Source organism: Pseudorca crassidens, chromosome X, assembly GCF_039906515.1.
Source record: "Pseudorca crassidens isolate mPseCra1 chromosome X, mPseCra1.hap1, whole genome shotgun sequence".
NCBI classification, from domain to species: Eukaryota; Metazoa; Chordata; class Mammalia; order Artiodactyla; family Delphinidae; genus Pseudorca; species Pseudorca crassidens.
In genome coordinates, this window is record NC_090317.1 from 35,743,087 (window position 1) to 35,758,474 (window position 15,388).

At 39.0% G+C, this 15,388-nt stretch overlaps 2 protein-coding genes across 2 annotated transcripts in view; one reads left to right on the forward strand and one right to left on the reverse strand.

The window, feature by feature from the left end:
* The window catches only part of TRPC5 (transient receptor potential cation channel subfamily C member 5), a 155,720-nt gene that overhangs the window by 44,166 nt on the left and 96,166 nt on the right, over nt 1–15,388 (forward strand). The window contains exon 3 of the mRNA XM_067723055.1: nt 2,069–2,590. Coding sequence (XP_067579156.1) covers nt 2,069–2,590 — 522 coding nt within the window. The remainder of the gene's footprint in view (nt 1–2,068; nt 2,591–15,388) is intronic.
* The window catches only part of TRPC5OS (TRPC5 opposite strand), a 51,514-nt gene continuing 44,706 nt past the window's right edge, over nt 8,581–15,388 (reverse strand). The window contains exon 5 of the mRNA XM_067723058.1: nt 8,581–13,481. Coding sequence (XP_067579159.1) covers nt 12,844–13,170 — 327 coding nt within the window. The 5' untranslated portion in view covers nt 13,171–13,481 and the 3' untranslated portion in view covers nt 8,581–12,843. The remainder of the gene's footprint in view (nt 13,482–15,388) is intronic.

The following is a 15,388-nucleotide window of genomic DNA, read 5'->3' on the forward strand; positions in this document are numbered from 1 at the left end:
TCCGCCTGCCGATGCAGGGGACACGGGTTCGTGCCCCGGTCCGGGAAGATCCCACATGCCGCAGAGCGGCGGGGCCCGTGAGCCATGGCCGCTGAGCCTGCGCGTCCGGAGCCTGCGCTCCGCAACGGGAGAGGCCACAACAATGAGAGGCCCGCGTACAGCAAAAAAAAAAAAAAAAAAAAAAAAAGAAATGCTCCTGCCCACCAAGGAGGGGCAGATTCCGGATCTGAGCTCCTTTCTTCCCAGACTATGATACATTGTTCACTTGCCATCTCTCCCACCTCTAGGCTTTATGCCGGTTGCTGTGTTTATGTTCATTACCAGGCCCACTCAGACCTACTTCTTCCTTAGCCTGCAGGTTTATGTTAATTTCTGAGATGATTCTTTCCTGTGTCCGATTTACTTTATGAGTCACTTGCTCACCTCCTGCTGCTTGTTTGTAGCTGCTCCCTCTAAATGTTTAACAGTGTTTACTCCCTGCTCCATCCAAGCAATTGATGACCAGTGTGTAGTGAACTCTCAACTATTCAGAGGATGATGTAACCACCCCGAGAAGGAAACAGATTTCTTGCAAACTTCTCCACTTTCTTCTCCTCTGCCTTTTTCCCACTCCCTGTTTTCTGGCCACTTCCCTGCTTGGGAATCCCTCATCCGAGATGGGAAGGAGGCAAAGATGATGAAAACTGTAGCTCATCCCTCCGTCAATTCACCAGCAACTGTGGGTTTCCAAAATAATTTTTTTAAGAGTAAAAAGAAACTAGCGATTAAAACAGTATTTGTCTATTCCATGAGAATCTCCATCATCCACGTTCTGCTCTCCCCAGTTAAACTGAGTATTTGGAGGTTTATTAAAAAATGTATTAAGATCAATATTTCACAGTTTCCTGGAATTTTATCCATGCTTTGAATCCTCAGCTCCACCCCTCCATGAAGACTCTTCAGACTATTCCAGTTCTCCTTGTTGTCTAGCTCCAGATTCTATCACACTGAGATTCTTCTGTTGGGTGTAGCGTGTCCCAAAGGACACATTTTAAAGTCAAAAGATTTGTTTTTAATTCATTGATCAGAGTCTGCTCACTCACCCAGAACTGTATGCTCCTGCACACCCAAAGAACCCCATACCTTTCACCTATAGCTGCTGTTTACACCAAGCATTACATCATGGACATACCCATTTTTTTTTGAGTGTCAAGAGTCAATTGTTTGTGTATTTGTTACAGAGTTCAAACTCCACAGCTGAAAGTGAGCCAGTCTTTATTTGCATAATATTTATCTTGGAACAAAGTTTAGAAATAGAAACTTGAACATACCAATTTTATCAGAGGTCTTTTTGCTGTTGGTAACCTCAAGCCTGGAGGTCCTCATTTACAGAGCAATTCTTCCTGACAATAACAGATTCTCTCTACCTTGCTGGGATCTACAGGAAGTTGGAGGAACACTGTCTGGCTTTGGTCTTTGGTCCCCTGAAGTTACAGTGTCACAATTTGGGAATGTCTTCTCTTCAGCCCCCAGGGCCTGATTTAGTGGCATGGGCTTTAAGATTACCGGTTGTCTTTAGCCTTTCAAACAAATATTTCTGCAGTCTCTACTGCTCATTTGGAACTGAACACATACTCCTACTTACCAATTTATAGAAGTCTGATATACCCAACCAGATTCCAGGAAAAATGCCCTTTACTTCTCTGTACAACCCCTCATTGTGCCTCAGACAGAACTGGCATAATTTAAGGGCCAAGCTCCAGAGTCATATTGTCTGAGTTTGAATCTTGGCTCTGCACCTAAAGCTGAGTAACCTTAGGTATGTTCTTTAAACTCTGTGTGCCTCAGCTTCTTCATTTGGGGAGAATATTTACCTCATGAGGTTGTTGTGGGGATTAAGTGAGTAACTATATGTAAAGTGCTGTATGCCTGGTGTACAGTAAGCATTTCACAACTAGCTATTCTGATAAGGAGAAGAATTGACAAAAAAACTGGTGACCCCAGTTCCTGAATCATTAACATTTGATGGGCTCTATGCTCCAAGCCTTAATCCTGCCCTTTTATGTGTTTTTCATTTTCTTGTACCTAGGTCCCCACTCTGATGATGGACACCCAGTTCTCTGAGTTCACACCGGACATTACTCCCATCATGCTTGCTGCCCACACCAACAACTACGAAATCATCAAATTGCTCGTCCAAAAACGGGTCACTATCCCCCGGCCCCACCAGATCCGCTGCAACTGTGTGGAGTGTGTGTCCAGTTCAGAGGTAGACAGCCTGCGCCACTCCCGCTCCCGGTTGAACATCTATAAAGCGCTGGCAAGCCCCTCACTCATCGCCTTATCAAGCGAGGACCCCATCCTAACTGCCTTCCGCCTGGGCTGGGAGCTCAAGGAGCTCAGCAAGATGGAGAATGAGTTCAAGGCTGAGTATGAGGAGCTCTCCCAGCAGTGCAAGCTCTTTGCCAAAGACCTGCTGGACCAGGCTCGGAGCTCCCGGGAACTGGAGATCATCCTCAACCATCGAGATGACCACAGTGAAGAGCTTGACCCTCAAAAGTACCATGACCTAGCCAAGCTGAAGGTGGCCATCAAATACCATCAGAAAGAGGTAAGCTGAGCTCTTCTCTGCTTTTGGGGAAGCTTAAGCCCTCCAGAGTCCAGAGCAGGAGACCAAGAGTCAGCATTTTCCTACCACTTAGCTCTCCACCAAACAAATGGTTAGACAGGCTTCAAAAACAGTGAGGCCCATGTTTATCCAAGGCACATACAACCTCTGCGTATTTTCTTTATGGCCAGATAAGTAGGGAAAAATCTGATTCTATGATGGGAAAGCACTCATTCATTGAGCAAATGCTTATTTAGCACTGTTTTAGGGGTTTGGGATACAGAAAACAAGTATAACCCTGCCTTCACAGAGCTTACAAGCTAGTGGTGGACAGTAAGTAAATGATCACATTAGTGAATATATAATTACAAACTAACATCAGGCTCTGAGGAAGAACTTCTGAGAACACATAAAAAGGATCCTACCCTATATACCGGGGCCATGGCAATAGTGATCACAAAGGGCTTGCTGTCTGGATGCTGGTAGTTGTTGACAGAACTAAGTCCTTGGTAGTCCCTCAGCAAGAAAGCTGAGACGTACATTTGAAAGATGGAGTCACACAGAGGGTGTGTGGTTCTGCAGAAGGCTGAGTCCCCTGCATTGGCAGGCAGATTCTCAACCACTGCGCCACCAGGGAAGCCCTGTTCTATGCCATCTTATCAAACAATTTGGGGGAGCCTTCTAGCAGGCCTCATTTAGCTCTTTAAGGAGGAAGCATGGTAGAAAGAGCAGGGACTTTGGAGCCAGAGCAACTGAGGATGGAACAGCCTTCAGCTGTACGACCTGAAGAAAGTCCCTCAAATTTCAGGACATTAGTCTTCTCATAAAATGGAGATGACAATAGTTCCTCCATTTCATAGGACTATTATGAAAATAAATGTACTTTAATGTCCATTTCCATCTCTCTTCCAATGCTACCTGGAGTCAGATTCAAATGGGTTGAACCGAGAAGTGCTTGCTGTCTGAAGGGCAACGAGCAGCGCCATCCCTTCATGGGTCCAGGCTCTGAGGCAAATCACATGTGTGCTCACCTGGTCCCTTTCTCTCAGACAAGAAAAAAAAAAACTACCCCTCTGAAATGAGGCAGAAATGAGTACTGGGGCAACCTCGAAGGGGATAAAATATGACAAAAGAGCAACATGGAGATTTAACGGCTCCACTTTACATAAATTGTTATAATACTGTAAGAAAAAAAATAACAAGTATGTTTAGAATATGAATTGCTTCCAGACGACAAAATGGTTAATGGGAATAGAAGTGTTAAAAACGGATATTGCAGAATACAACTAAAGTTTGCATTCCTTCCCTCACTAGACAGCAGATAAACTCCATAATTATAGGGCCTCATCCCCCTGAAAACTGACAAAGTATTTATTTTCAAACAGTTTCATTACAATATTTCATCAATTTTGCATTGGTAGATCATCTACCAGTTACTTTATCACTTGATCCCTTCTGCTCCTATAATCATCATTTGCCAGTTTCAGTTTCTGCTCCATTTGGAAACCACTGTGATGACTTCCTCACTCTCCTGGGGATCTGCTTAGCATACGACCATAGAGTCATCCTTGGGTTCTACATTCACTGCCCTCCAGCCCTCATTAAGCTTCTCATCATTTTTTCCCTCATGTTTTAGCCCTTTTACTTTTCTAAAATTTTGTCCTCCATGTCCCTTATTTCATAATTTCTCTTATTACTGTTATTACAGAATATCTCCATGTTTCTATATGTTCATGTGATATATTTCTTATCTATCATTAGACCAACCTGAATGTTGCAAAGGTTTATATTTCCTTTTGCTCTCTCAATTAAACATCAGAGATTCCAAAGTTGGTCTCAGAGTCTATTTGCTGCGTACATTAAAGTGGAAAGGATCATTTGTTTTATTGTGGTAAACTATACATAACACAAAATTTACCATTTTAACCATTTTTAAAATATACAGTTCAGTGCCATTAAGTACATTCATGTTGTGCAATCATGACCACTATGAGTCATTTTTTTGAAGACGGGCAAGTTTTGGGGTGTCTACTTTTTCTTTCAGTAGTGAGCCCATACAATTAGAGTTTCATATTTTGCAGACCACATTATTTTCAATCCATAACACTGGCAAAGTAGCATCTTTTAGCTATTAAAATTATGGATATTCAGCAGTAATACAAAGGTAATCCAAAAAGCACTGTATTTATGCAGAGATCAACAATTTTAGGTCTGGTGGTACTCACTCATCATTGTGAATCAAATCAATGAGAACTTTGGAATTTGACAGACTGAACTGTTTCAGTCAGACCACATCAAACTTCAACTCCAGGTTTGCAGCAAATGCAGCAAGGATAATGAGTGACTGTCAACTTCAATGTCAATGATTTCATGAAAAATAGTATACCCTCATAGAGTCACATAAACTCAAATATGGCACAAAGTTTAGTCCCATGGCCAGAGACTTCAGAATTATTTTAGAATTTGCATATTTAGCTCCACATTTCCTAAGACAAGTTATCTTTTTGTTGTTCTTGTTTTTTGTTTTTTTTGTTGTTGGTGATTATTAATATACTTTATTATTTGTTTAACATCTTTATTGGAGTATAATTGCTTTACAATGATGTGTTAGTTTCTGCTTTATAACAAAGTGAATCAGCTATACATATACCTATATCACCAAATCTCCTCCCTCTTGCGTCTCCCTCCCACCCTCCCTATCCCACCCCTCTAGGTGGACACGAAGCACGGAGTTGATCTCCCTGTGCTATGTGGCTGCTTCCCACTAGCTATCTGTTTTACATTTGGTAGTATATATAAGTCCATGCCACTCTAACTTCGTCCCAGCTTACCCTTCCCCCTCCCCGTGTCCTCAAGTCCATTCTCTATGTCTGCATCTTTATTCCTGTCCTGCCCTTAGGTTCTTCAGAACCCTTTTTTTTTTAATTCCATATATATGTGTTAGCATACGGTATTTATTTTTCTCTTTCTGACTTACTTCACTCTTTATGACAGTCTGTAGAAACAGTATGGAGGTTCCTTAAGAAACTAAAAACAGAACTACCGTACGACCCAGCAATCCCACTACTGGGCATATACCCTGAGAAAACCATAATTCAAAAAGAGTCATGTACCACAATGTTCATTAGCTCTACTTACAATAGCCAGGATATGGAAGCAACCTAAGTGTCCATCGACAGATGAATGGATAAAGAAGATGTGGTGCATATATACAATGGAATATTACCCAGCCATAAAAAGAAAAGAAATTGGGTTATTTGTAGTGAGGTGGATGGACCTAGACAAGTTATCTTAACAATGACCACAGATAAATTTTAGTTTAGTTTCTCTTCTGAATTGTAACTTCATTTCTGCTAAAGAACTCTGTAATCCTTCCCAACCTGTGAATTATAGATTTTTTAAATCTGTGGTTCCATTGAGTCTCAAATGAGTATAGTCTCTAATTTTCTCTATTCAAATCCACATGTCAAGTTTAAGACTGAATACTCTCACCTTGAACAAATCAGCAATGTCCTTATTTTAGGGGTGTTTTTGTTGTTTCAAGTTTAGTGTGTTTGGATAAGAAGCAGAGTCCTGTGAGTTACTGAGGTTCTAATAATTCAGGTATCTCTGAGCACTTCATTCTCAGAAGCTCTTGATCTAAGGAAGCAGACTGATAAGTTTTTTCAAAGAATATCCATAATCTAGCCATTAAAAAAGTGAAACATACACACAGTGCTTAAGGCCACAAGCATAAAAAAGGTCATGAGCATTGATCATCAATTCTCATCATACAAACTCCTTTTGCAGAATGTGATGGACACAAATAAACAAATGAAAACTAACTTTATCCTTCTATTATATCTATAGCAAATGAACTCAGCTTTGCTACGTTAGATAAAATTCCTCAGATTCCTTGAAGGCATATACTTTATGTGTGCTTACTCATCAAGAAACATATATTCACATCTTAAGTGAGTAACACTCCAGGGTCTGGTGGAACACATTCAATTTGAGGGTTGCATGTTACGAGCCCCTAAAAAGTTGGAGACACTTTCTTAAAGGTGTCTAGACTTTTCTAGATGACCTTCAGGCCCTTAAGAAGGCTAGACAAGAATTATCTCCCAGGACCAGAATTATTCAAAGGAGAAACAACCTGTAGATGGGAATGGGACAACTAAGCAAAAACAGAAATTTTGTCTTCTTTTTCATACTTGATTACATGCTTGATTCCAGTTGGACCATGGGGGTCTATCTTCAAGAATAGATAGGTTTCTTCTCAGTGTCTATACTCAGAGCAGGAAAAAGCAGATACACCACTTCTCCACTTTCTAGTGTCATGTCTGCTGACACCCTGTTCAGTCTTCTTTCAAAGCTTGCTGTGATTCCAACAGGGCAGAAATTCCCAGTACAAAGCGAAATTTTCTCAACAGGTGGAGATATTATAAGGGAGGAACATTAGAGACTCCTTCATCAGGTGAAAGTACCCAAAGATAAGCCTGCTCACATCAAAAGTTGCAAACAGACAATATGTCTCTACGTCTCTTAAACCTTGAGCTAAAAAGCTTTATTCAAAAAAACAAAATATTTTTCTCTATAAAATGAGCTGCAACACAACTGATTTTCCAAAACTGGAAGTTAGGAGTTGCCAATATTAAAAATTTAGAAGATAATGGTTTCAAGAAAAGCCAATGTTTCCCCAAGTTTAAGTAAGAATAAAACTATTTAAAAATGATTAGTATTGCCAGAATTTATCATCTAGAGGCATGTGTATTTATGTGTTTTCAACAACAGATTTTGTTAATGACATCTTTGATTAAAGGAATCTGAAACACTGAAGTTGTGTTTCCTACCTGTGACTCCCTAGTCTACTTTACATGAATACTTGTGTTAAATTAAAAAATACCTCTTGAGATGCTTTCAGCATTTTACTAGGGTCTTTAAGACGAAATTGTGACAAGGGGTAAAGAGTTCAGTGGTTTTCCTTACCTTGCTAAAATGCAGTTTCATTCTTCAGAGGTATAAATGGAGATCACCTTCAAAGACTCTTTATTACCCTGAAGAGATGTGACACTTGAGACCCATGTATGTTGTATCTGTCAATACAAATAGCTCCCAAATAACTTCAGGAACTAAAGGTTATTTTTTCTTTTTTTTTTAGGGTTTTTTGGTTGGTTGGTTGGTTGGTTTGTGAGCTAAGGATTACATAGTCAGAAGAAAAACAAGTTTTAAATGAGGGGTAGGGTCCTTGAAAAAAATAAGACGTATACCCTAGGTGAAATGGCTAAATACCACTAGTCTATTAAGATATGGCTGTCAATACAAGAACACAATAGTCAGCTTTGCTGTAAAAAATAAATCTAGTTGGATAATAGTGGGTTAATAATGTGCAGAGTTACATAACTTCCTCAGGAACAAAATCTTAGCCTTAAATGGAATATAATTCACTATTTCTTGAAAGGTGGCTTTTTCATTGTTGTTTTTTCCTCATTATTATTCCTAGAAGAACTGAGTAGGCTCCCAAGAAGAAGTTAACTTGGTGGGGAAAAAAAAGCTCAAAAGAATGAAACAAAAACTGATTCCAACTATAAGTTCGACATCGAGTAAAATAAGGAAGCTCTAATCTCTTAGAAAACAGGTATAAAACTATTGGATAATCCTTACACGTCACATAGATTTTCAGGTATTTTCATATAGACATTTTTCAGCTATTCCTAAAAAGTTCTGATTTCATGTATTCTTTCCCATTGTCAGATACATCAACCAAAGTCTTTGAAAACTATATCATTTTGTGTGTTCCTTATTACCATTGAAGGTAGGCAAAAAAGTTATAACTATCATTTGACAAACAGGAAAGAACTATATTTCAGAGATGTGTTAAGACTATCCATCTGACAAAGCCAGAAGAACTTCAGATTCCTGGTATAATACTTTCTCTGAGTATATTCCACCTTCTGTTGAGAGGAGTTCTTTTATGCTGGTTTGGTAGCCTCCAAATTCACCACCAGGTAATTTAAGATGACCCCAAGTTCTTTGATTTGTGAATGAAAGTTTATTAGTTAAAATTTGTTAAAACACGTAACAATAAAATGGTATGGACCAATAGCTAATAAGGACTATATTCAGTTATAATCTAATAACTAGCAGTAATCGTCATACATAAGAATACAACTAAAAAATAATAAAAAATAAAAAAAGAATGCAACTTATGTAGTTACAACTTCCCACACATTTAGCCAAAGCACACAGGGATGAAGAATTAGATGCTTCCTAATTCACTGCAATCTACCAGCCTATCTCCCTTAGTTTTCACACCTTAAATTTGTCTTAGAATGGTGAGCCTATCCCCCTCTCTATCCCTCCATGCCATACAAGAATTGACTTTGGTGTTGTTCTCAGGAAGATCCAGAAAAGTTTGGATAAAGGACTGGAGGGGAGACACAGGATTCCAATCAGAGGTATCCAATCAGTGGACTGCCAAGTTAGTTAATCCATCTTCCTCTAACTGGGCTTTTAAGTGCATGACCTGTGTCAATTGCCAACCAATTATTTCTATCAATATTAACAACTTAGGGTTGTCTAATTTGCGTATGACAAAAACAAGGCTTGGTTCATAAATGCGATTAGGAACTAACTCTATACCATGGTTTTCCACCATAAACTGCATAACTGTTGACGACTTGTTACTTTTCTTCTCTCTCCTAAAAATACCTTCCCTACTAGCTCTTATTCCTAAGTATGTTCTTACTTCCTGCACTTATTTCTTATCACTATTAACTTTACTTTTAATTCTGTTCTGTAAGAGCAAACATACTTAATACAACAATCCATTGCTTGGAGCAAGGTAACAATCTTAACAATTCAAAAACATATAATCACACAATCAAAGCAAACATTGCAATATATTTTATCTAATCCCAAGGTGCCATTATAGTATAATCTTTCCAGGTGAACCCATCTAGCCAAGAGGCTAGATAGTTCCACATATTACACTGTTGTAGCACCTTCCCGTTTGACACCTAAGGACCATGTTGACTATTATGTGTTTTATAGGCTGGTTCAAGCTTTATCTTGTTTCAATGTCTGGAGTAGTCTCACAGATTTCTTTTGATGTATTTTGATGACTTGCTTGAGTAAGTATGGTTGATTGTGTTCTCTCATTACTACTAACAATTTTAACAGGCTCACTAATCTGTTGTGGAATTGTTATGAAGTCCATATTCTAGAGTTCTACTTGGAAGAATAGCTACCCTTCAGTATCCATCTTATTTGAGGTGTACCAGATCTTTCCATTTACAGTTAAATTGCTCATCAAATAGAATTCACAGCAGATTGATGTTCTCTCCTTGGATATGTTTCCTGATCTTGCACAAGTATTTATGCCTTGAGTTTCATTTTGACACAAAGTTATAGCCCAATTTCCTGAAGTCCAAATTTCTAGTGGAGAGTGTATATCTTCCCTGACTGTTTCTAAACCTTTAATTAAAGCATAGATTCTATCTTTTAACTTTTATCCAGGTACTCTGTTATTCTTCTTCTTGGTTGCTACGTATATAGATTTCCTTATTTAACTCTAATCACTATTTTTCCTTATAAAACTGCTCCTATTGGAATGGTGGGATAAATGGTTACTTCTTGTTTTCCCACTGCTCTATTTAGGTTAATCGGCATAGTTCCTTTGCACTGCATCTATTATTTACCACTTTGGACATAGTGTACAGAGTGGCCTACCCTGGGCAAGTAAGGCCCAGTTTGTCCAGTTATTGCAGCAGTAAAGTCCCTCAATCTGCTGTCTGGTATGGCTTGTAATTATCCACAGTAGTTGCTTGTAATATAACTTTTATTTCTACTCTTTGTGTCTTTGTTCACCCCTCTAAGTCTCCTGGATCCTCACCTACTCTATCAATCTTCCCACGTAGCAGTGTACTGTGAAACTTTCTCATACTAATATTTTTCAGTAGCTCCATAAGTTCTTCTGATTTTCAAAATGGTCTCTAAAAATACAACAAACTAGTGAATATAAAAAAACAGAAGCAGACTCACAGATATAGAGTGGTTACCAGTGGGGAGATGGGAGAGGGAAGGGGCAAGATAGTGGTAGAAGAGTAAGAGGTATAAACCATTAGGTGTAAAATAAGCTACAAGGATATATTGTACAGCACAGGGAATATAGCCAATATTTTATAATATCTATAAATGGAGTATAACCTTTAAAAATTGGGAATCACTATATTGTATACCTGTAACATATAATATTGTACAGCAACTATATTTCAATTAAAAAAAATTTAAGAGTGTGTAAAAAAAAAGTAAAAAAAGGAGTCTGTAGCTTTTCTTGATACAGCAATCTTTTTTTAACTTTTATTGAAGTATAGTTGCTTTACAATGTTGTGTTAGTTTCTGGTGTACAGCAAACTGATTCAGTAATACATATATATTCTTTTTCATTACAGGTCATTACAAGATACTGAATATACTTCTCTGTTCCCTGTGCTATACAGTAGGACCTTGTTGTTTATCCATCCTATATGTAATAGTTTACATATACTAATCCCAAACTCCTAGTCCTTCCCTCCCTCATCCCCCTCCCACCACATCTTCTTTATTCATTCATCTGTCGATGGACATTTAGGTTGCTTCCATGCCTTGGCTATTAGCTATCTCTTTCTTAAATTTGTTAAATAAACTTATCCTGAAATTCAGTGGCAAAACTGACTTATGTTTCTCCTGCTACTGCTCATCCAAATAAGACCTGGTTATACAGTCTATAATTTTCCCCATTTACCTTTAAAGGTAGCTAATAATCTGTGTATGCAGAGCTCACTTAGTATTAGATGCAGCATCTGTCATGTTGGTTAGCTCTGAATCCATCTGTATTAAAAGTCTTTTTAATCCCTTTGACTATAATATACTTTAGGACTCTATGTAAATTGGTATAATCTGGTTTCCCACGAATGTGGATTGACTTCTACATGTCATTTCTTCACAATTTTCATATATCACTTTGTCTAATGGTATACTTCTATGTCTTTACCTAGTTGTTGCCCATATTGTAAGATGCAAAGGCCATTCTCTAGGAAGAAGGACCGTAATGTCCACAGGCTTGTATGAAAGGTAGCTATTCTTCCAAATGGAAGTAAGGGTACCCTATGGCATGCAATTAGTATGATCAGTGAATTTCCTGAATGTGTATTTAGTCCCTCTCTGTTTTGATATGGGGGTCTTCCAACTATTGCATTTCCCCCCTCTGGTAGCTGTAGAATTACTGTGGGTATAACCAGTCCACATTTTGTTTAAAATCATTATTGCTCCCATTTCTCAGTAGTAAAGATTTCTGTCAAGGTTGAAGCAGTTTCCCTTATAATAAGCCTATCAGCTATTCTTTATAAATGTAGTTATACCCAAGAAGGTGTACTTTATCTGCTTCTACTTGTGGACCATCATCTCTAAGCCTATGCCATAAGTGTTTGACTTTTCCATAGGCAAATAGTCCTTGTTAGGGCTTTGTCTAGCCCTTCTAGTACTAGTACTTCTCTCCGGTTGTTATTTGGTGTAACTTGCCATTTCCATTTGAGCAACAATGTTGCAGAGTAGTTGTGATATGGGTCAGCATTTGAGGGAACAGTCCTGTATTGGAACTTCCTGGTCTCAGCTTTTTCAAAGGTTTCTCCCAGGCAAAAGTTATCTGTAAAGCTTTCTGCAGTTTTATTATCTGGTAGATGGCTGATTTTTAGAATTATTTCCCCCAGTCTACTACAGCATCCTTTGGCTGACACATTCTGTCCGAAAGGCCTAGTAAGTAGTTCTATCTTTTCAAGTAAAAGTGCCCCAATATTGTCCTATTAATGTGACTGTATTCACTATACTGCCATCCTGGAGGATATTCCCCTTTTAGTTTCCACTCATTGTAGAATGGTGAAATTGGGTCCCAAGATGTGATAGAGTTCATCAGGTCTTCACTCTATTGTTAGGTAAGGAGTTTCTTTTCTTTGCTAGTGTTTGCTCCTATTATCAGGAATCCTAACAGGAGAACAAGTACAGGTAAAGAAAGAACCCTACTGCTAAAGTCAGAGCTTTTCGTATAAATAAATACAAAGAAGAAAAGAGACCAGCCTCTGCCAGAAGCCAATCAAATAGTGCTTGTTCTATAATAGATTAGTAATGAACCTGGGCAAAACTTGGAGAAAAACTGTTATTGCTAACATCCCGAAAAATTAGAATATATTTGACACAGAGAAATGATCAGTTTTCACATGCTGGTGGAGGCAAATGAGGTTTTATCTACTTAAGTCATTGTTAATACTAGAGAGTGCTTCTTCATATAATTCTGTGTCTAACATAGGTTGATCTGTATCAAAGGTTAAGTCTTCGTCTTCTCTTTGTGTAAGTATCGATTCTAAGTCTGGGAGATCAGCAAGGTCTGGTAGTGAAGCTTCCTCGGAAAGAGGTGCATCTGTTTCTATCTGTTCTGCTCTGTCATCTTGCTCTTCACAAGGAACTGGTTCTTGTGAAATCAACCGTAGAAGCTCTTCAGCTATTCTAACTAACTGGGCTACACAATCAACAAGTCCACCAACTAGTACAGGGGTTGACACAGACTCCATTCCTCTGTGCTTTCCTCAGTAGATAAAATATTACTAAAAGTTGTAGTAAATGGGCTCTTGGTGACAATGGATCCTATGGAGCTGGCAATGGTTCTGTGGTTGGTTTGGTTGAGAAATGAGGCTGTTGATATGATGATGATGATGATGATCAAGTACAGAATGAGGCCAGTGGTCCTACAGTACCTTTTGATAAATTTGGTGAACCTTCCACAAAATTTACATGTGGTTCTCTTGTTTGTGTTGGTAGTGAACTGCTATTATAATGACCATCAGACAGATTGCCACAGCCAAGAGAAAACAGAAAAGCAGATCTAATAATAGAAAAGAGAAATATAAAGTTAGTATCCTTGAGCCTTTCTCCATCATACAGTTTCTGGCTATAGGATAACATTGAAAATATACCCCTAGCTATTGCTCCTCGTTTTTTTCTTTTTTTTTCTTTTTTCAGTACGCGGGCCTCTCACTGTTGTGGCCTCTCCCGTTGCGGAGCACAGGCTCCAGACGCGCAGGCTCAGCGGCCATGGCTCACAGGCCCAGCTGCTCCGCGGCATGTGGGATCCTCCGGGACCGGGGCACGAACCCGCATCCCCTGCATCGGCAGGTGGACTCTCAACCACTGCGCCACCAGGGAAGCCCTACTCCTCGTTTTTTGATGGCCTTATGAGGCTCTACTACTCATAGTCCCCTTTACACTTCTCATGGTCTTTACCTCTTATGGGATTTGAGAACAAAGTGAGCATAGGTAGTTTGTCTATCTTTCTTGAACATCTCTATTAAGGAGGATACATACACTCAGAGTCTTTCAATTAATCCTGTTTTATTAGTACCTTTGCCTCATTTCCATTTATATCTGGTGCTGCTAAGTTCTTTCTGTGTTTTTAATAATTCATTCATTAAAGTTTCCGATTGCCCCTGCAGTCTGGGGAATTTATGGTAAATGAAAGTCCCACATTCTCTGTCTTTTCCCAAATTTTATATAACTTCTGTTATAAAATTAGTTCTTTGGTCATTTCCTATCACTGCCAATATTCCATATCTAGCAGCTATTTCTCCTAAATTTGTCTAAAGCCATGGTCATACTATTCTCATCTGTATGTCTGTGTGCTCTACAAGCCCTATTCCTAAGTTTATACCTCTTTAAGGTAATATTCCTTGTTTAAAAATCTAGAGAATGGCCCAATATAATCTGCCTATCACATTTGTCTGGTTTACCATCCCCCATTCCCCTTAAAAATGAGTTTGTTGAGGCTTCAAGATTTTAGTAATTCAACATAGCTCATATTGCTTACTCATTTCTTTGATTCATAGTTTTTTTTGTCCACTCTTTCTCCTCTGCTTACCTAGAATATTCATGTCCACATGCCCTGAGCTTTCACATGCCCAATCTGCAACCTTAAATTGAACTGAAAAGGGACCTGAGTTGAGACTTGGAGTTCCCAAGACTGCAGAGTCTGTATTAGTTTTGGCGGGGGTCAAGATTGTCTCCTCTCTTATTCTAAATAGATTATTCTGTCTTTCCATTCTGATGAGCTCGTACATGTCCTACATGAATTGCTAAATTTCTTTCATTGATTTCTTTTCATATCTCCCTTCACCAGATTGTTTTTTCCTGCAGTAAATTTCTGTAATTTTCTGTAATTCTGTAATCCTGTAATTTTCTGTTTATTAGAATATATATCTCAAGTCCACAGCTGATTAGTGTAGCTATGTTCTTTTGGCCAGTTGTTTTCTTGGGCATATATACACATTAAATTTCTAGCTAGCAGTCCTGCAAATTGAGCTGGTTTCCTCTCTCCAGCCTCAGTCAAGTTTTTCCCAGTGGAGAGTACTAGGAAGCAACCATCCACCTCCCTCTTTTAGGATACTGCCAAATCTATCTTTGCCCTGTTTCCAGCAGTTCTGACCAGAGTGGGGCCCAGCAAGCCACAAGCTTCACCACAGCGACTTGTACTCCTTAGGCCTTTACTGGAGTAGAGCAAATCATCCGCCAGATGGTCTGTGATTTTCACATGGAGCTTGCTAGTTTCCACAGGGTATGGTTTGACCCACTCAGTTATATACTATCTTCACCTAGCATAAGTCCTATCAGAACCTCACTTTTTTTTTTTCGCCCAAAATCCTGACAGTAGACATGGGGTTTGCCCTGATGATAAGGGTCCTGACCATAATAACCAGGAGGCATGATTTTGGCTGGAGGCAACTTCCATCTGAAATATGG